Source organism: Coffea arabica, chromosome 1c, assembly GCF_036785885.1.
Source record: "Coffea arabica cultivar ET-39 chromosome 1c, Coffea Arabica ET-39 HiFi, whole genome shotgun sequence".
In the NCBI taxonomy this organism is placed as follows: Eukaryota; Viridiplantae; Streptophyta; class Magnoliopsida; order Gentianales; family Rubiaceae; genus Coffea; species Coffea arabica.
In genome coordinates this window covers 3,462,769-3,484,862 of record NC_092310.1, presented here as the reverse complement: position 1 = coordinate 3,484,862, position 22,094 = coordinate 3,462,769, and the positions used below count along the sequence as shown (strand labels likewise).

At 45.5% G+C, this 22,094-nt stretch overlaps 2 protein-coding genes across 2 annotated transcripts; one reads left to right on the top strand and one right to left on the bottom strand.

Moving 5' to 3' along the window:
- Positions 1 to 1,450: 1,450 nt before the first annotated feature.
- LOC140006145 (uncharacterized) lies at positions 1,451 to 21,737 on the bottom strand. Its single transcript, XM_072048010.1, has 3 exons — positions 21,443 to 21,737; positions 2,569 to 3,134; positions 1,451 to 2,482 (listed from the first exon to the last, which is right to left on the bottom strand). Exons 2-3 carry the CDS (start codon positions 2,743 to 2,745, stop codon positions 1,877 to 1,879), a joined length of 783 nt encoding a protein of 260 aa, XP_071904111.1. The 5' UTR covers positions 2,746 to 3,134; positions 21,443 to 21,737; the 3' UTR covers positions 1,451 to 1,876.
- On the top strand, positions 9,297 to 10,766 carry LOC140038345 (uncharacterized). Its single transcript, XM_072083677.1, has one exon. It carries the CDS (start codon positions 9,297 to 9,299, stop codon positions 10,764 to 10,766), a length of 1,470 nt encoding a protein of 489 aa, XP_071939778.1.
- Positions 21,738 to 22,094: the final 357 nt, after the last annotated feature.

The window sequence follows — 22,094 nt, the reverse complement described above, 5'->3', positions numbered from 1 at the left end:
ATCAACCAACACTTCACGTCGGTTGGTCATCCCCAAGCCAATGGCCAGGTTGAGAACGCTAACCGAACTGTTCTGCAAGGGTTGAAGACTAGACTGGAGTCCGCCCAATCGAGCTGGCTGGATGAGCTCCCCAGCGTCCTCTGGGCTTACCGTACTACGCCCCGGACGGCTACCCAAGAGACCCCGTTCTCCCTAACTTACGGAGTAGAGGCGGTGGTGCCAGCGGAGGTCGGGCTCCCCTCACCCAGAACCCAGAACTTCGTGGCAACCTCCAACGAGGAAGAGCTTCGGTGTAGCCTAGACATGCTCGAAGCCAGGCGTGAGGAAGCAGCTGTTCGAATGGCTAAGTACAAAAGCCAGCTCGCCCGCTATCACAACGCCAAAGTGAGGACGGTACAGTACCAACCCGGGGACCTCGTCCTAAGAAAGAACTCGATCAGCCGAGCTCACAGCTCCAACAAACTTGACCCTAACTGGGAAGGCCCCTACAAGGTCATCGAGGTGAGTCGAGCTGGGTCCTGCAGGCTCGCCAGCATGGATGGATCCGAGGTACCCCGTGCTTGGCACTTCTCCAATCTGCGATTATTTGTAGTATAGGGTAGCCTAGAAATCCGAGTCTGTACTCTGGAGTCAGAAATCTTGTTTTTCCAGTCAATAAAGGCCTGAATTCACAATTCCACTTTTACTTGTAATTATTTCACTTTACAATTTTCACGTCTGCACCTTACACTAGCACATTCAGCATTCCCTCGCTCAATATCCTAGTGGGGGGCTAGGGGTAACGAAGTGTTTAGTGCTCGACCCAGGAGGTCTGCACGAGCGCACTTAAGGTTCAAGTGTGAAGTGTTCGACCCAGGAGGTCTGCACGAACGCACTTAATGATCAAGTGTGAAGTGCTCGACCCAGGAGGTCGGCACGAGCGCACTTAATGTTTAGAGTGTGAAGTGTTCGACCCACGAGGTCGGCACGAACGCACTTAATGTTCAAAGGGTGAAGTGCTCGACCCAGGAGGTCGGCACGAGCGCACTTAATGTTTAGAGTGTGAAGTGTTCGACCCAAGAGGTCGGCACGAACGCACTTAATGTTCAAAGGGTGAAGTGCTCGACCCAGGAGGTCTGCACGAGCGCACTTAAGGTTCAAGTGTGAAGTGTTCGACCCAGGAGGTCTGCACGAACGCACTTAATGATCAAGTGTGAAGTGTTCGACCCAGGAGGTCGGCACGAACGCACTTAATGTTTGAAGGGTGAAGTGCTCGACCCAGGAGGTCGGCACGAACGCACTTAATGTTCAAAGGGTGAAGTGCTCGACCCAGGAGGTCGGCACGAACGCACTTAATGTTTGAAGGGTGAAGTGTTCGACCCGGGAGGTCGGCATGAACGCACTTAAGATTTACAGTGTGAAGTGTTCGACCCAGGAGGTCTGTTCGGCCAAGGAGGTCGGATCGACAGAATTGGTGCATTCAAGAAATGCAGAATAATCCTCAAGTTTTATACATGCATTCGAAGCCTATCTATTACAGGGCTTACAGAGTCTCTGAGCCGCCTATCTATTACAAGGTACTCTACCTATCTATCGCGAGATTCCCGAGTGGGCAGCCCCCTTCGATGTCTGTTCTACCTGCTGGTAGCCCGACCTGGATAGGAACTGAGGGTACACCTTAAACATGGTGAGGGGCGTATGGAGAGAGATTTCCTCGTCCGGAGCAAGAGCTGAAAGTACATCTTAGGCATGTTGAGAGGCGTATGGCGGAGGCTATCCAGGAGCTCGGGAGTGGGGGAGCCCTTCCATCTTAGATGGACCTCCAAGAGCATCTTCAACTGGAGCATGGTCACATCCTTATAAGAAGACAGAAAGGGCTCCTGGGGTGGCCGCCGCCCTAGGCCACCGGTTCCTTCCCGGCAGCTCGGCCAGGAGACCCGACCTCCTCCAAGGGGACCTCCTCCAGCTCCGCCCCAGTGTCAGACCGGCCCGCCAGCTCCTTCAGGGAGTGCCCCTTGCGGTACCCGTCGAAGAGCCAGTCCACCCTGGCCTCGGCCGAAGGATTGTAGTCCTTGAACTTCGTCAAATCGAGGCCGGGAGGGTCGAGCTTCTTCACCTGGTCCAGGGCCCGGGTGCAGCCAACCTGGAGGATGGGCAGGTTGAGGTGAGTAATGTCCTCCTCGAACTGCTCGGAAGTAAGGAACTCCCGAACAGCCTTCTTCCGCTCCCGGCTGACGGTGCCGGAGAGCTCAATGGCATGCTCCTCCCTCAACTTGGCCACACCGGCCTTCTCCTGGTCGAGCTCCGACCTGGTGGAGGCGAGCTGGACCTGTGCAGCGTCTAGCTCCTTCTCGGCCTTGTCCAGTTTGGCCTTGAGGGAGCTCGCCTCCTTGAGGGCCTGGGACAGGTTCTTCTCCGCCTCCAGGTTCCTCTTCCGCATCTTCTCCAGGTCGGGCGACAGCTCGGAGAAGCGAGTCACCAGGGCGGCGCCAGCAGCGTTGGCCTGAAGGGAAAAAGGGGACAGGTCAGCATGTCACGCTACTTGACCAAGGCACGAAGGCAAAATTATCCCAGGGATGAAAAACTTACTTGGGCCTGGGAGGAGAAGTACATATCCTGGAGCTCGGCTGGGTCGGCAAGCTCCATCCACTTCCTGTCCCGCGGAAGGACAGAGCCCACCATCAGCTCCCGAGCTGCCCCCGGGAATTGGACCCGGTCATTGATGGAGAGCTTCCAGGAGGGGCAGAAGTGGCGGGGATCGTGCATAGTGGGGGCTTCGCCCGGCTTTTGGGGGAGGCTGTGGCGGAAGTGCCACAAGCTCGGAGGAGGGGACTCCAGGGCGTGCTCCTCCGCGGAGCCAACACCCACGTGAACTGGACCCCCAGATGACACCAGAGGGAGCGGCTGGGGAACGACCGGCGCGGGCCTCTTCTGCCCGACCTGGGAGGGCTCCTCAGCCCTGCCCCTCTTCTGCCCCGCCGCTTTCTTCTTGTTGGCGGCCTGCTTAGAGGGAGATGGCTGCGACGCCTCCGTCTGGGGGGCTGCGCCGCCCCCTGAGCCCGGGGAGGCTGCAGAAGCCCCTTGGGCGGTTCCGGGCCGAGGAGGGGAAACGGCCTCTTCAGTAGACGCCCCCAGCAGTTGGGACAGTTTCCTCACTGCGAGAAGAATCACAGGAACAGTCAGAGCAGGACGGTAAGTAGATATACTTATATGTATATGTATGCAAATGCAACTGGGTACAGGGTTAGGGCCAGCGTTACAGGCGTCAAGGTCGACAGGGGAGGCCTCCACCTCGCCAGAGGACCCGGACAATGTCCCCATCAGTCCGGCCGCCGAGATCTGCTTGCTGGAGAACTTGGTGGCAGTAAGCTTCACCTTGGAGGTCAGCAGCTGGAAGAGGGTTTCAACGTCCAGATCCTTGGGGGAGGGGTCGAGCTTGACCGGCCCGACCCTCCATAAGGTGGCATCAAGACCGATGGACTTGACAAAGAAAAAGTCCCCCTTCCAGTTTTTGACGGAAGAGGGGAATTTGTAGAACAATTCCTGGCAGCCCTTGTCCCCCCCGCTCTGGTCCCCAGCCCGGCGGCAAAAGTAATACCACCCAGGGAAGGATGCCTTGAGGACAAAGGCAGCTCGGAAGAGGGAGAGGGAGTAAGGAATGGAGCAGAGTTGGCAGTAGATCAGGAATCCTATGATGATCCTGATCGAGTTGGGGTGAGCCTGGGTGATCCTGAGCCCGAAGTAGCTCAGGATCTCGGCCAGGGCTGGGGTAACCGGAAGGCGGAGACCTCCGATCAGCTGCTCCCTATATATGGCCACAAACCCAGGGGGAGGTCGGCAGGCTCGATCGCCGGGCCCCGCAGCCCTCGGCTCGAAGACCCGGGGAATGGAGTAGGCCCTGACCAGGCCGGCCACCGCCTCGGGTGAGAGGGTGGCCTCCTCTCGGTCAGGGTGGCCGAAGTTGAATTTGGGGTCTACCCCCTGCGGATCGTCAGGGGTCCCCTCGGAAGAACCCCTGTCCTCCCCAACTCCCTCCTGGGCCCCGCCAGGGGAGCCATGGGGAGACCTGGGGGAGGAAGTGGAGGACTGTCCGAGGCGAGCGTCGAGCTCGGCCGCCTCCATCAGTTCCCGGGCTGTGGGGGAGTGAGCTGAGGGGGAGTGGCCAGAAGAGGAGCTCATATCGGGTAAAGGCTCCAGCGAATCGGGAGCTCGGGAGTCTGGGCTAGAGGCAGGAGATAAGGAAGGGGGAGGAGGAGAAGATGGCGATGAAGATGAAGGGGACGGCGAAGACAAAATAATGATTCGGGGTATTGGGGAGGCGTTGCCGGAGTAACCCGACATAAAGAGCAAGGAGCAGCCGGGAGGGGAGGAGACACTAAGAGAAACCACAAAAGGGAACTTACTGAGAACGTCGAGGTGGAAGAAGGATGGAAGGCTCGCCGGAATCTGGGAAAGGGACGCCGGAAGCCGCTGGAAAAGGGGAATTCGAGTGCACGGAGGAAAAAGTGGAGTACGGAAGGCGCAAGGAGAGGGGAAAATGGCAAATAGAATCGGCAGGAATATGGCAACCCCTATTTATGGGGGGGGATGGGGGGAAACGGTCGGGAATTTGAACCGACCCCCATGTGAACGCGTTTAATGCGGGCACGAAAACCGAAGAGGCGGGACAGCTGAAAGGACGTGGGAACAGCGTCCCTGAGACATCACTGTACCAGAGGTGACCTCGGCAGGGTAGTGCGCGGTTCTGGCCTCCCACGTGGCAGAGATAGATTAGGTCTGCCTGACAGCCCTACCTAATCTAGGGGGCTAGTGCAGAGGCCCCGTTCTAGGCCCGGACACGCGGCAGCCCAGGAGGGACTGAGTTGGGCCTTGGCCCCCAGACTCCTGGCGGCAGTCCTGGGCCGCACCGACTAGGGCTCCCAGGGGGGGCGAAGGGCCGCCCCGAGGAGATCGGGAGCAATCCCCCTGAGTGCGGGATGCTATCTATACTGGGCAAGTCCCGCGTCGTGCGGAGGTCGGACTCCCTTGCAGGTATAAATAATAACACACATCCACTGTACAAAGGACGCTCACTTTAGGCAAATTACTCCCGGTTGTTACTACTTCCCGTGAACTTTACTCACCGGAAAACTAACTTGGCCGTCAGAGTGCCCTTGGGGACAACCCTCGGGCCCCTCTGTTAGCCCATCTTCTCTGCTGTGCAGGTCTTGGATCAGCTCTCCCATCGACACCCCGAGCTGATCAGGTCAGCTCTCCTCGGGAAAGCTCTGCGCTTCTTCAATCAGCAATATGGTTTCTTCTCGATTGGCGGGGCATCGAGAAGAGATGGCATTTTGATCCCAATAATGACTCCCTTCTTGTGGGAAATGCCATTCTTGAAATGAACCACCTCATGATGGGAGTGTTAAGGTACTGATGAATGGTGACTGTATAGACAAAACTTTACCCTTCAAACTTTAGTTGTATATGATTGATACCACATGCAAATGTGTGATATCTATATCACAATGGGTCCATAACATTTGGAATTTATACTTATTGAGTCCCTTATAAATGATGCTGCATTTTGGTCCCCGAAGTTTTCAAATTACAAAAGTTTGGTCCCAATTTTCACTATTTGTTGGTAATTCCTTTGTGTATACGTAATAATCTGGGTCTGCGCTGGCAGAAATTAGGAACTATGTACACAACTTGGAATCTTCAAACGACAGGCGTGCTCTGTCTATGAACTTGGAAGGAAAGTTAGAATTACCGAATCATTTTAATCACGTCTTCTAGACTATTTAGTACATGGTGTATTAATGATAGTTTCAATCAAACAGTGTATGAAAAGAATTTTGAGTCAAAATTATTACTTCTTACGTCCTATGAAAATTGTGTTTTGTGATTTGTGCTTTTTTTTTTTTTCCCTTTCCCCCAGTGGCAGGAAGATTGTGGTCCAATACCATGATGATTTGGGTCCAAAGAAGGTTACCGCTGTAGATCTTGACACTACCGAGCTATTAGCGTAGGTTCAGTTATTGACCCTATAGCATTAAAATTTTAGCATATCAATTTAAAAATAAACATTTCAGCATTACTGTCCTCAACATAACTTAGAAACAATATCTATAATTTGGTTTGTGTGATTAAATAAAAAAGAAAAGCACTCGCTTAATGTATAAATCATTCTCATAAACAATTGTCATATTAGTTAGTACATAATTAAACAAATTTTAAAAAATCTAAAGAAAATCAGTCAAAACCGGTGGTTTTTTATTCGAACTCAAGACTTTTATAATAGAAAAGCAATGTAGTAAGCATTACACCATCACATCTTATTAGCTTTTTTTGATAACTTATTTATATAAAACAAACATCCATCTTTCTTTTCTCCATTTTTCTTATAAAATTTCATTCTCTTATGACGCTTTCTTTTTAATCTTCAACACACACACTCTCTCTCTCTCTCCTTTTTTCTTTTGTCACTCTCTTTTTAATCAAACCTCTTTAGGTTTAATTTATTGATGTTTTTTTCCATCTTTTAATTTTGTTTTTGTCCATTAAATTGAAAAAAGTTAAAAAAGAATTATTTTTCTTTAACCCTAAAGACTAATTATTTAATGCCACAATCACTCACTTTTATCTCATTTTTTTTTCTTATCAAGTTTGCATTTCTATTTTCGATTCTCTTGACTTCTTTCAAACTCTAAACTTTCTTTTTTTTTTTTAAATTGCAATCTCTAAATCCCAAAAAAGTAAATTAAAATTTAAGTTTACAATGTCTAAATTCTCATAGACGCGAATTTTGTACAATTTTAAAATATTGTGGTATTTTTGGGTTGGATTTAAGATTATTTTTTGGTAGACATAATTGAAATTGAGATGAAATTTATTTGTTTCAACTTATAATTTAAAATTTTATTTTTGAAAATCCAAGTTATTCAAAAATAGTAAACTTTTCATCATATAAAATTTTAAATTAGTCCATAGCATATCTTATTTTGTGCATAAATATATATATATTTATATAAATTATTTTTTTAAAAATTCATTGAACTAGGATTGAACCAGTCCGACCGATTGAATCTTGATTCGAACACTTTACCGGTTCAATTAACGGTCCGAGTTTTAAAACATTAGTTTTAAAACTACATGATACTAGTTTTGGTCAATGGCTTGTGATACTGACGGCCCTTTGTTTTTTTTTTTTTTTTTTCATGCTGACGGCCTTTAGTTAATTTAAGAAATTCCGTTTACTAGTACTCCACTATATAATATGTTTTAGCTATTATCTGATCATTAAACAAATAAAAGCGTGACTGTACTCCAAAAAAAATTAAATAAATAAAAACGTGACCTTTCAACTTGGTCGCGTATTCGTAATAAGATGCCCGGTGGGTGCTTCCTCGAAAATGCATCTTCATAATTTGCTTTTATTTTTCACCACTTGTCATTACTTTACATAATGAAAATTCTTCTTTATTACTAAGGTAACTAAGGCTAGACATTAACAAGGGAATGACAAATGGACAGCGACATCTTCATCTCGTGAAGCAAGTACTTCTTGGTTACTTCAGTAATTAAGAAACTAACTGAGACTGAATTATGTAAATGATAGGTTGCATTTTAGTGGGTATTTTGGGCATTACTGCACAAGTAATTGGCTAAATATTTTTGTTAATTGGGTGGATTCTACTGATTTTTTGTTTTGGTGCTAATTGCAGGAACGGTTGCTGAAAAGTGCTTAAATTCAACTTTTAGAAGATTCACCGGACGTGGGGCCCGTTTGAGAAGCTGAAGAAACCTAATTGTAATAGATTTTATTTTAATATATTTCTAGGGAGTCTGGCTGCAATTTTAAGAAGTAACAATTTTTCGGCTATTGTGAGGGATTGGTATTTGATCTGCCTGGGCGGCTTAGGTTAGGGGGTAATTAGTTTTCGTTGCTTTCGGTAGGACACGGAGTGCCGCAGCTTTGTAGAGAAAAGGCAGAAGACACCAGCCACTTTTGTTGACTTTGGGGGGATTCTATGTACTATTCATTGTTCTTTGACCAAATTGAGAAGTGAAAAACAATTACAATCTTCCAATCTCTCGTATGTTTTCTTGCGTGAGAGAAGAGAGAAAGCTAAAGAGAGCCGCAATCGTGGACTTTGGTCATTGCTTTCCATTCTGGCTTTGACCGAAGGAAATTGAAGCAATCGTAATCCATTGTCGTTCTTTTCTCTCTTCGGTTGACCGAAGTGAACGAAGGTCAAGTCTTCCGTTTGCCTAGATTAAAGAATTGACGGCTTCCTCCAGCTTTGCCGCATGGCCTATACTCTAATTATGAGGAGCTAATTCTCCAATTCTAGTCAAGGGGACAACTGACGATTTGGTTCAGAAATTACTGTGAGATCGAATTTATTTTAACTATTTCCTCCATTTATTAATATTTATATATTTCCTGTTTCTAAGTGTTATAGCCTTATGTATGATTGATTAGTGCGCAATAATTAATTGTTCATATAAGCTATTTTGCTATATAGGGGTGATTGAATCCGTAATTGTTCGTTACTTCTATTCCAGTAGCAACTGGCACAATTGGACCTGTGTCAGGGGAATATTTGATATGGCTTGAATGAACCCTCGTAGCGTGTTTGTTAGTCAGGATTGGGCCTTTCTAATTACTACCGCAATCTGGAAACTAAATCCTACGGTCGTACCTAGGGTTGTTTTTGGGTTAGAGAAATAGCTAACGGTCGTACCTTGGCTATCGATAAATTGAGGAAGGGTTGGTTGTTTAGCGCGTGCGAGACAACTATAACAAATCTATTAATAAGTGTTGGAATTACTTTTGCATCAATGATCAGTGCATGAACCATTTCTGAAGTATACCCTTGGCTAGAGTTTCTCTTAGTTATTTCTTTTAATTAATTATTTTCTGCATTTAATTTGTTCAGTTGGCTTTTGATACCAAAACCCCCCCCATTAATCTTGATTTGAAAAGAAACGAATATCTCTCCAATCCCTGAGGAGACGACCCTGCTTACCACTGTCTACTAGTTAGGGAGTTCAGTTAAATAATTAATTCAGGTATATCGGATTAAGCAAACTCTTCGGGAACAGGGTGAATCAAGTAACCCATTGCACACCTAGAGTCCCTGCTCCAGTACTCGAATTGATTACTAACTGTTTCAGGTGGTAGTTAGGATTTATTTATTATTATTGCACAGGTTTGGCACCTGTCAATTTTTGGCGCCGTTGCCGGGGGCTGGCGTTTGAATTATTTGCTTCTTTTTGAATTCAGTTTTTATTTTGTTTTATTTTATTTTTCTTGGTAATTTTGCTAGTTTATGCCCCGTTCTTCTCGCACAGGTGACTTGGTATACGATCCTGAAGTTGAGAAGGCAGCGCGTAGGCGAAGGCAAGAGACCAAGAGACGAAAAGAAGGGCACTTATTTTCTGCAACCGAGTCAGTAGAAAACGAATTTAGCATGGCCAACACCCAGACATTAAGGGAGCTGGCTACCCCAGACCTGACTCATCAGCCCTTGTGCATCACGTTCCCAACTCTGGCTGAAAATACCTCTTTCGAGCTGAAATCGGGATTGATTCAGCTCCTGCCTTCGTTCCATGGTCTCTCTGGTGAAGAACTCCACAAACATGTCAAGGAATTCGAAGTAGTTTGTTTTAGCATGAAACCTCCTGGGGTCACTGAGGAGCAGATAAGACTGAGGGCATTCCCCTTCTCTCTCAAGGACGCAGCGAAGGATTGGTTATACTACCTACCTGCAGGTAGTATCACCACGTGGGCACAATTGAAGAAGAAATTCCTGGAGAAATTTTTCCCCGCATCCCGGGCTGCAAGTTTGAGGAAGGAGATTTGCAGCATCAAGCAGTACTTCGGGGAGTCATTGTACGACTTTTGGGAAAGGTTCACCAAGTTGTGCGCTAGATGCCCACAGCATCAGATTAGTGAACAACTGTTGATCCAGTACTTCTATGAGGGACTCCAGTCAACTGACAGGAGTATTATTGACGCTGCGAGTGGAGGAGCCCTGGCGAACAAGACACCTAGAGAGGCATGGGACCTGATTGAAGCCATGGCAGAGAACTCTCAGCAGTTCGGCTTCCGTGAGAGCAATCCTACCCGTAGAGTCAATGAGGCAGAGATGTCATCCATCCAGCAGCAATTGTCAGAGTTGAAGTCTGCTGTCAGGCAATTGGCCATGAGAGACACACCGCGAGCAAAGGTGTGTGGAATCTGTACTGGCATGGACCACTGCACGGATTCGTGCCCCATTCTGCAAGAGGACGGGGCGGAACAGGTAAATATGGCCGTAGGCGTGCCCGCGCCCCGCAGGCAGTATGACCCGTATTCCAACACATACAACCCCGGTTGGAGAGACCATCCCAATCTCAGTTATGGGAACAGGCAACAAGGTTCATTCCCGAATCGTCCACCAGGATTCCACCAGCCTTGGCAACCAAAATCTCAACCCTCATCCTCCAATTCAGGAAGCTCCTTGGAGGACATAGTCAAGAACCTGGCCACTACTACTACCAACCTGGTCACGACTACTACACAGCTTCAAGAGGAGATCAGATCCTTGGCCGCGAATACCGCGCAGCTCCAGCAGGACACCAAAGCTAACAAGAAGGACCAGGATGTTCGAATAAGTCAAATGGCAACTGCCATCAACCGCTTGGAGTCTCACGTTTATGGGAAACTGCCATCGCAATCCGAGGTAAATCCCAGGAATGTAAGTGCCATGACGCTGAGGAGTGGCAAGGAGTTGGAAGGGCCTAAAGTGAAAAATTAAAAAAGCAAAAGCGAGGAGGAGATAGAAAAGGAAATTGAGGAGGAAGGACGTGTTCGTGAGGATCCTAAGGTAACCCCCACCTCTCCACTCACTATTAGCTCTAACTTACCCCCTTTTCCTTGTAGGTTGGAAAAGACAAAGAAGGTAGAGAAGGAAAAAGAGCTCTTGGATGTGTTTCGGAAAGTGGAGATCAACATTCCCCTGTTGGATGCAATCAAGCAGATACCGAAGTATGCTAAATTTTTGAAGGACTTGTGCACCCACAAGAGAAAGTTAAGGGGAGATGAACGAGTGGCGGTGGGAGAAAACGTGTCAGCTATACTCCAAAGAAAACTCCCACCAAAATGTGGAGACCCAGGTATGTTCACCATTCCCTGCAAGATAGGAGGTACTCCAATTAGGAAAGCAATGTTGGATTTGGGGGCGTCAATTAATGTTATGCCTAAGACAATCTATCCATCTCTAAATCTTGGCCCGTTAAAAGGCACAGGCATTATAATCCAACTTGCAGACCGTACCAATGCTTACCCGGAAGGGTTAGTTGAAGATGTTTTGGTACAGGTCAATGAGTTAGTTTTCCCTGCAGATTTCTATGTTCTAGACATGGGGGATGAAAGGGCACTAAATCCGTCTCCTATTCTATTAGGTAGGCCATTTTTAAGCACTGCTAGGACGAAAATAGATGTAAATGAGGGTACCTTGTCGATGGAGTTTGATGGGGAAATTATAAATTTTAATATTTTTGAGGCGATGAAGTACCCAGATGAGACTAACTCTGTTTATGCTTTAAGTGTTGTTGAGCCCCTTGTACAGGAAATATTTAAATTGGATGGGGTTGATGCACTGGCAGTGGCATTGGCCAAACATCTTGAGTTGGGAGCAACTTTTGATGTAGAAATAAATGATGAGCTATACCACGCTGTTGGAGCACTGCATTCGCTCCCACCAATTTCCCCAAGGTATGAGCTTACTTCTATTTTTGTACCAGAAACTCAGGCAAAATTGTTGCCTTCTATTGTGCAGGCGCCTGAGTTGGAGCTCAAACCTCTCCCAAAGCATTTGAAGTATGCTTTTCTCGGGGACAATGAGACACTGCCAGTCATCATATCTGCACACCTGTCACCAGGGCAAGAAGATAGACTAATTCGTCTTCTTCGAGATCATAAGGAGGCGATTGGGTGGAGTGTAGCAGATATCAAGGGAATTAGCCCCTCCTTATGCATGCATCGAATCCGGCTTGAGGATGATGGAAAGCCAGTTAGACAAGGGCAACGGAGATTGAACCCACGAATGATGGAAGTGGTCAAGAATGAGATACTTAAACTCCTAGAAGTGGGGATCATCTTCGCCATCTCAGATAGCCCCTGGGTGAGCCCGGTGCAAGTAGTCCCGAAAAAGGCGGGAGTAACAGTTGAAGAGAACCAAGAGGGTGAGATGGTCCCGGTGAGGAAACCCACAGGATGGCGCCAGTGCATTGACTATCGGCGTCTGAATGCTGTGACGAAGAAGGACCACTTCCCTCTGTCTTTTATTGATCAGATGATAGAGAGGTTAGCTGGCCGTGTCTATTATTGTTTTCTTGATGGTTTCTCTGGTTATTTTCAGATTGCAATAGCACCAGAGGATCAGGAGAAAACTACCTTCACCTGCCCCTTTGGTACATTTGCCTACCGGAGGATGCCTTTCGGCCTCTGCAACGCCCCAACAACTTTTCAGAGGTGTATGGTAAGTATATTCTCTGAATATGTAGAAAAGATTATTGAGGTGTTTATGGATGATTTTAGTGTGTATGGAGATAGTTTTGATGAATGCCTGGATAATCTAGCTTTAATTTTGAAGAGGTGCATTGAGGCGAATTTAGTTTTAAATTGGGAAAAGTGTCATTTCATGGTGGATCAGGGCATTGTTTTAGGGCATGTAGTGTCGGCCAGGGGTATAGAGGTAGACAAGGCAAAAGTCGATATTATTTCTGCTTTACCTTACCCCGCGAGTGTGCGGGAGGTGCGCTCCTTTTTGGGTCATGCAGGGTTCTACAGGAGATTCATCAAAGATTTCTCCAAAATTGGAGCGCCCCTGTTCAAAATGTTGCAAAAAAATGTAGCATATGACTTCACCGAAGAGTGCAAGGTGGCATTTGACAGGTTGAGGGAGTCATTGACATCACCACCTGTTATCCAACCTCCAGACTGGAGCCTCCCATTTGAGATAATGTGTGACGCGAGTGATTATGCAGTGGGAGCGGTGCTGGGGCAACGGATTGGCAGAGCTGCACATGCAATCTATTATGCATCGAAGGCGTTAAATGGAGCTCAACTCAACTACTCTACAACAGAAAAAGAATTGCTAGCTGTGGTTTTTGCATTAGAAAAATTTAGACCTTATTTGTTAGGTGCAAAAATAACAGTTTTCTCTGATCATGCAGCCTTGAGATACTTGATGACAAAGAAGGATGCTAAACCAAGGCTCATCAGATGGATCCTGCTCCTTCAGGAGTTCAACTTGGAGATTAAGGATAAAAGTGGGGCAGAAAATTTAGTTGCTGATCACTTGAGCCGCCTACTTGCTCATAAGGAGGAGCCACCATTGAGGGAGGCATTTCCAGAGGAACAACTACTCGCTGTGAACGCGTCTGTACCCTGGTATGCTGATTTAGTAAACTTTTTAGTGACTAATCAACTGCCTGCAGGGTGGCCGAAGGCTAAGAGAGATAAGTTGAAGAGTGATGCCAAATATTACATTTGGGACGACCCGTACCTTTGGAGACAATGTTCGGATCAAGTGCTCAGGAGGTGTGTAAGTGCAGGTGAATTTCACTCCATTTTAAATTTTTGCCATTCATTTGCATGTGGAGGGCATTTTGGGCCCAAGCGAACAGCTCGCAAAGTGTTAGAGAGTGGCTTTTATTGGCCTACCCTGTTCAAAGATGCTTATTTATTCTGTAAATCCTGTGATAGGTGTCAAAGGGTAGGGAATATTTTTTGTAGGGACCAAATGCTTCAAACCCCCATGTTGTTTGTTGAAATTTTTGATGTTTGGGGGATAGATTTTATGGGTCCTTTTCCCTCATCTTTTGGTTTCCTATACATTTTACTTGCTGTAGACTATGTCTCTAAATGGGTGGAAGCTAAAACCACCCGTACTAATGATTCTAAAGTGGTTGCAGATTTCTTAAAATCTAATATCTTCGTCCGTTTTGGAATGCCAAGAGCTGTGGTTAGTGATAGAGGGACACATTTCTGCAACAAGACTATCACGGCCTTGTTTCGAAAATACGGTGTACTGCACAAGGTATCCACACCGTATCACCCGCAGGCAAACGGTCAGGCCGAAGTGTCGAACAGGGAAGTCAAGTCGATCTTGGAGAAGATGGTGCGTCCGGATAGGAAGGATTGGAGTTTAAAGCTCGAAGACGCACTATGGGCGTATAGAACCGCGTATAAGACGCCGATTGGGATGTCTCCATATAGACTTGTCTTCGGTAAGGCTTGCCATCTCCCCGTGGAGTTCGAACACAAGGCGTTTTGGGCAGTGAAGCAATGTAACATGGGATTAGACGAAGCAGGGGTCCAAAGGAAATTGCAGCTACAAGAGTTAGAGGAAATAAGAAATGAAGCGTATGAGAATGCTACGATCTATAAGGAAAAGAGTAAAGTCTTTCATGATCAGCAGGTTTCTAGGAAAACTTTTGTAGTGGGGCAAAAAGTTATCTTGTATCACTCAAGGCTTAAACTTTTTCCCGGTAAGTTGCGTTCTCGTTGGATTGGTCTATTTGTCGTTTCTAAGGTGTTCCATTATGGTGCAGTGGAGATCCAAAGTTTAAAAACGGAGAAAAAGTTCGTGGTGAATGGCCATCGTCTCAAACCTTATTATGAGGGTTTCTATGGTGAAGAAGCAGAAGTTGAACACCTCCAAGATCCATTTTATCAGGCTTGAGGGTTTTGGCCATGTCTAGCCAAATACATTAAAGAAAGGCGCTACTTGGGAGGCAACCCAAGACTATTTGTTTCAGTTTTCATGCATTTGTGAAGTTTTAGTTATGTATTAGTGTCAATTGATGGTTTGATATTTTGTGGCAGGAGATTAGTGGTTGGGCGTGCCCACGCCAGGTGGTCACGCCTGAGAAAAAGAAATTTTCGCTCAGGTTCTGCGAACTCCATAGTAGTTAGACGTGCCCACGCCAGGTGGTCACGCCTGACGAAGGAAATTTTCGATCAGGTTCTGAGGAAAAGGAATTCTCGCTCAGGTTCTGCGGGATTCAGAGCAGTTGAGCGTGCCCACGCCAGGTGGTCACGCTCAAGCAAAAAAAAAAAAAAAAAAAAAAACTTCCGTAGCCCTACTTCTTCTTTTCTTCCCTTTTCTTTCTTTTTTCTTTCTTCTTTCTTTTCTTCTTTTCCTTCTCTTGCTCGGTCCGCCGTCGCTGACCGCACGCCGCCGCCCATCGCGCTGCTGCCGCTGTCCACCAAGCTGCGGCCCAGCTCGCCGCGCTGCTCGCCACCGCGCGGACCACCAGACCCACCAGCCGCAGTAGCGTGCGCGCAGACCGTGTGCGCGCAGCGCAGATCGCCCGCCTGCCACAGCCCAGCGCAGCACAGACCGCGCGCGCCTGCACCTCCAGCGCGCAGACCGCGCGCCTGCCGCCCAGCGCGTCGCCACCGCCAGCTGCGCGCGAGCTCCAACCCAGCCTCGCCGCGCAGCCTCGCCTCGCGCATCCTCTGCACAGTCGACCAGCCCGCGCGCCGTCAGCCCACCGCGCAGACCGCGCGCGCACAGCCCAGACAGCGCGCGCGCAACCCAGGCCGAGCGCTGCTCTCCTCCTGCTCCACCTGCGCGCCGCCAACAGCCTCCTCCGCGCCCATCCTGCTCCAGTCCGCTGCCCAGTCCGCCGCCCGCCTGCAGTCGCGCGTCTCCAGCAGCCAAGCGCGCAGCTCCTGCAGTCATTGCGCGCGATCTCCAAGACCACCATCGCAGGCCACGCGCGTCCCTCCTCAACCTGTCAAATGAGCTGAAAAATTTTTCTCCGGTGATATCCCTCTTTCATTTACTGTCACTTAGCTGAGGCCAGATTCTTAATTTTTGTTTAGAAGAGGACAGATTTTTACTTTCTTAGCTGAGGCCAGATTTTCAATTTCTTGTTTGATTTTGGGTGCTGTGATATATCTGTGGTTGATTGTGGTCTATTTGTGAAATTTGGTGCTCAATCAGAGATATTGGGGGAAAGTTTTCACTCTGGTTGTTTCTTTAATTAGTTTTTGGGGGAATTTTGCTGCGTTAGTCTAATTAAGTGATTTTTGGGTTGATTTGGTAGTGTTTGGGGAGTAGTCTGCTGTTCACGTGTCTAATTAGTTTTTGGGTGCAAATTTTTATTGTTTATCTACTTAATTGATTTTTGGGCTGTTTGGTTGCTATTTGTTCAATTGTTGGTGCTTGGAGCTATGTTTGGGGACCCCTTGCTTTGTTGACTAGTTACCGCTTCATTTTACCCAACTTCACCTTGACTGTGCCCTCTTTTCCAATCCCCAATGACTAAACCGAAAACCAAAGGTAAGAACAAGCCTTCCACTTCATCTCCTCAGCCTACGGTCCCCTTAGAGGGACCTGCCCCATCGACTGGGCCTGGAGGGCCCCGTACCCGCCTTGGACGGAATAGGGAGGTTCATATCTTCTCTCCGGCCCATTTTGGCGGTAATTTGACCTTCACCCGGGCTGCCGACAAGGAGCGGTATGCTTCGGCGTGTACAAGGAAGATAATTCCTTGTAAATACATCCATGGCCCTACACTTGATTTGCTAAACCTGAGGGATGAGGTCACGCAGCACTTGACTAATGTAGGTTGGGCCCGCTATGCTTCTATCAATCAACCTGCTTTTACTGAGCTCACGTGGGAATTCTATGCTACCTTTGAATTTAATATTCCTGATGAATTCTTCGTTACCACTCCTGGGGTAGTGAGGTTTCGATTAATGAGTAGAGAGTTCAACCAATCTATCACTGAGTTTAATTTGGCTCTTGGGTTTATTGATATTCCTTACTCCCAGAGTGAGGAGTATATGCACAGTGCGTGCGAATATATAGAGCCATTTTTCTCTCATTACCTCGGTTATTGGAGTGGTTTGTCAGTTGACCAGAAATGCTATAACCCCAGTCAGTCTAAGGCTTCTTATCTTAAGAGCGCCGCCTATCGTTATTTACATAGATTCATGGCTTATAGTTTCTCAGGTAAGAAGGATAGCTCCGGTACTCTGACCAAGCCCGAGTTCTTTTTCATTTGGTGCATGGTCACTCGGACTAGGGTCAATTTGGGTAGCCGGTTTGCCCTCCACCTCCGAACTGTGCTAAGTAAGAAAAATAAGCCATTAATCTTAGGATCCTTTATCACTCAATTAGCTGTAAATCTTGGGGTTTTGGACTTGAATGATCATAACTTGCATCGTGCTTGTATTATGGAGCCCTTGATTTGGTTTGTTTGGAGAAAATGGGTCTTGTGCGACAGGTTAATGGCATTTTCCAGTTTGCCCCCTCGGGGCCAATCTCTGTTCCTCCGAAGCGCAGCGCTTCCAAATCTACTGCCCCGGCGGCTGGCGGTCCGTCCACGGATGCCCCCGGACCATCCTCTTCGGCACCTCCACCATCGTCCTCCGTCGATAGCCAGCTAGCGGCCCTCCGGTTCCAGATGCAGCACATGGACACTCGTATGGATCGGATGGAGCGTCAAATAGGCGGGATGGCCCAGAATATAGCACAGTATCTCCATCACGTGGGCTTCCGCCCGCCTTTTCCTCCGCAGTCATGATTCCTTTCTGCCCTCCTCCGTTTTGAGGGAAGTGTCGTTGCCCCAATACCTCTGATTTGGTCTTACTTTGCTTACATTGAGGGCAATGTAAGGTTTAGGTGTGGGGGAGGGTTTAACTATGCTTTGGTTGTGTTTTGAGTTATCTGATTAAATTTTTCCCTTGCCTTAGTAGTTCCTTTCTTTAAACTGTGATGAATGCAATCGAGATACGAGTGTACGTAGCACGTTCATGCCATGGGGTGTTCTATTTTCCGTGATGACGAATTGATTGATGAATATGCTGAACTTGACATAAATTTGATCCACTCGTGCGATTTTTGAGCCTAATTTTTCGATTTTTGAGTGGTTAGTGCACATGGTTTGTCATTCTAGAACTTGCTCGGTTATGCATGTCAAGATCACATTTAAATGAATTTAATGCATTGAAATGATAGGGCACCTAGGAATGAGTCATTTTTGGACTTTCTTAAGACCAACCCTTGGATTATTTACCATTAGGGAGCCAAGTTGAGCTTTACATCCTATTCTTCGCTTGAGACCCTAGTTTTTAGCCGAAAAACCTTTTTTTTAGACTTCCTATTTGAATCTCGTGTGAAGAAGTGCTCTGATTTCGATATACAGAATTTTGGTGTATTATTCGGGAGGCATTACACCCATTTATGAAAAAAAAAGAAAGAAAAAGAAAACAGAAAAAAAGGGGATGTGAAAAGAAGAAAGAGTGCAGGAAACCAGCAAGTAAATCATGGTGCTGGTTCGGAGCTCTCGTAAAAAAAAAAAAAAAAAAGGGGGGGGGGGGAAAAGATTCACTTGTGTGGTGGTTGAGATGCCTTTAAATTTCAAATGTGCAAGAATCTATGTAATGAATTTCTGGGCACTTTCTTTACACTTTTGCACCCTTTTGACTCCTTTTAACCCTACCTTCTCACCCTAACCCCATTACAACCTTGCAAAGCCCCTTGATTGCTGCATTTAAATTCATGAGCAAGTGGTGGAGATATGATATATGAGCAAGCTTATGGTAGTGTCATTCTATTGTGTTGATTTGAGAGCCAATACATTTCATATACACTTTGGAGTGAATGAGTGCACTTTGAACTGTGAGTATTGTTAATTTGGTATATTCTGATTTCGATGAGGTTATTGGGAAATTTGGGATACCGTTTCTGGTATGAACTGCTGTGATTAGCTTCGTATCTTGATTGTACTTCTGAGTTAATTATGCTTGAGGGCAAGCATAGTTCAGGTGTGGGGGAGATTGATAGGTTGCATTTTAGTGGGTATTTTGGGCATTACTGCACAAGTAATTGGCTAAATATTTTTGTTAATTGGGTGGATTCTACTGATATTTTGTTTTGGTGCTAATTGCAGGAACGGTTGCTGAAAAGTGCTTAAATTCAACTTTTAGAAGATTCACCGGACGTGGGGCCCGTTTGAGAAGCTGAAGAAACCTAATTGTAATAGATTTTATTTTAATATATTTCTAGGGAGTCTGGCTGCAATTTTAAGAAGTAACAATTTTTCGGCTATTGTGGGGGATTGGTATTTGATCTGCCTGGGCGGCTTAGGTTAGGGGGTAATTAGTTTTCGTTGCTTTCGGTAGGACACGGAGTGCCGCAGCTTTGTAGAGAAAAGGCAGAAGACACCAGCCACTTTTGTTGACTTTGGGGGGATTCTATGAACTATTCATTGTTCTTTGACCAAATTGAGAAGTGAAAAAAAAACAATTACAATCTTCCAATCTCTCGTATGTTTTCTTGCGTGAGAGAAGAGAGAAAGCTAAAGAGAGCCGCAATCGTGGACTTTGGTCATTGCTTTCCATTCTGGCTTTGACCGAAGGAAATTGAAGCAATCGTAATCCATTGTCGTTCTTTTCTCTCTTCGGTTGACCGAAGTGAACGAAGGTCAAGTCTTCCGTTTGCCTAGATTAAAGAATTGACGGCTTCCTCCAGCTTTGCCGCATGGCCTATACTCTAATTATGAGGAGCTAATTCTCCAATTCTAGTCAAGGGGACAACTGACGATTTGGTTCAGAAATTACTGTGAGATCGAATTTATTTTAACTATTTCCTCCATTTATTAATATTTATATATTTCCTGTTTCTAAGTGTTATAGCCTTATGTATGATTGATTAGTGCGCAATAATTAATTGTTCATATAAGCTATTTTGCTATATAGGGGTGATTGAATCCGTAATTGTTCGTTACTTCTATTCCAGTAGCAACTGGCACAATTGGACCTGTGTCAGGGGAATATTTGATATGGCTTGAATGAACCCTCGTAGCATGTTTGTTAGTCAGGATTGGGCATTTCTAATTACTAACGCAATCTGGAAACTAAATCCTACGGTCGTACCTAGGGTTGTTTTTGGGTTAGAGAAATAGCTAACGGTCGTACCTTGGCTATCGATAAATTGAGGAAGGGTTGGTTGTTTAGCGCGTGCGAGACAACTATAACCAATCTATTAATAAGTGTTGGAATTACTTTTGTATCAATGATCAGTGCATGAACTATTTCTGAAGTATACCCTTGGCTAGAGTTTCTCTTAGTTATTTCTTTTAATTAATTATTTTCTGCATTTAATTTGTTCAGTTGGCTTTTGATACCAAAACCCCCCCCATTAATCTTGATTTGAAAAGAAACGAATATCTCTCCAGTCTCTGAGGAGACGACCCTGCTTACTACTGTCTACTAGTTAGGGAGTTCAGTTAAATAATTAATTCAGGTATATCGGATTAAGCAAACTCTTCGGGAACAGGGTGAATCAAGTAACCCATTGCACACCTAGAGTCCCTGCTCCAGTACTCGAATTGATTACTAGCTGTTTCAGGTGGTAGTTAGGATTTATTTATTATTATTGCACAGGTTCGGCACCTGTCAGTAAATCTTGTGGGTAAACTAAAACCAAGCTTAAGAGTTTCCATCTACTTGTCTAGTGATTTTATTGGACTCAATCTTTTATCAATTTTCGTATTTAGTAATGGGTAATTTAGTGGCTTATTAATTATTTCTTATTCTACAAATTTGGTTGTAGGTTTTGAATAAGACATTAGTTAGAACTTTTTTTTATGTCCTGTAGAAAAGTGTCCTCCGTCACTCGTCTGCCCTGGTGACTTGCCGTGTGATTACCATTGACTTTCAATACTCACGGGGTAACAGAGCTTCTTCTTTGCTTGAAGCATCTTCAAGAAATAAAGAAATAAAGAAATAAAGAAATGAAAGTAGTTTTCTGATTGATCATTTTTTAATCTCAATTATTAGTTAATCCTCTTTATTAATTATAAAAGGTGTTTTTTTTCTGTAAAAAATGTTAGGTTTATAAATAGAGAATTGTATCTCACATTAGTTTCAGAAATGGAAAAAAAAGGTCACTTAATATGTAAGGGCTAGAGCTTAACAATTTAAATTTTTGTGTCAAGATGGGATTGAAATTAGAGTTTTTTTGTTACGAGTTTGAACTACTCATTAACAGATCAAATAATGTATTTCCACAGCAATTGGGTGCACTTCGCTGGAACTTTCCAAAAAAAAAAAAAAAAAGACTATCTCTGATCTCTGCATTCGAATGAAATTACAATTGTGTGAGTCAGTGACTTCAATTACCACAAAATAAGCAAACCTCAACAAAGAGCGGTGGTATACCAGATTAAGGGCCTGGAAGCAGTGTGATAACCGCACATGACACTTCGGTTCTTAAATTCTAAATTAGGATACTTTAATCTTTTAACTATACCATGATTCTTAATTTAGTCTCTAAACTCTAAATTTTAAAACGACATATACAAGGATCTCTACCAAAAGGTCCACTCGAAACCAAAGCTTAGCTTACATCTATACCCAAAACCTAATCAAATCAAATAAAGAAAACTTAAAAGATGCAGGAGTTACCTTGATTAAGAGATAGAGGAAGGTCTCCTAGCTCTTGAGAAGCACTTGCTTGAGCTTGATTTCCCAAGTGTGATCGTTTGTGAGAGAATGAAAAGAACGAAGAAAGCAAGGGTTTTTGCTAGGAGAAATGGAAGAAGAAAAGATCGAGAAAATTTCAATTCGGTAAAATGACGAATAATGATTTCCCGCTAACTCTTTTATACTCCCACCAATCTAATTTTTTCTTTCTTTCTTTTGCACTCCAAGCTTCAAGTTTCCACCACTTCCATGTCAACCCCCCAAAAGTTCCCAACTCCACCTCCCAAGTCCTCAAGGAGAAGTGACCAGTGGTAGGCAGTACTTCTTTTTTATGTTCTCTAGGAATAAAATTAGCTGTGAAGAAAAGGTCTGAACTATTATAATACAACATGGCTTGGGTGCAATAAACCAAAGCAAGTCACTACGACACACTATAAATTACGAGCACCTCTCCTTATAAAAGAAGACAAAAGGGAAAACAAGGGCTGGGTGGGTCAGCAGATAGATCGTGAAGAAGGTCGGTTTAAGAGGGTTCTCCACTTGCAATATTGAATGATGATAGCTTTCAATTCTCAAATTGGATGTAATTATGGAAGTGGAAATCTTCAGCTTCCCTATTGCCAGGTTAAAATAA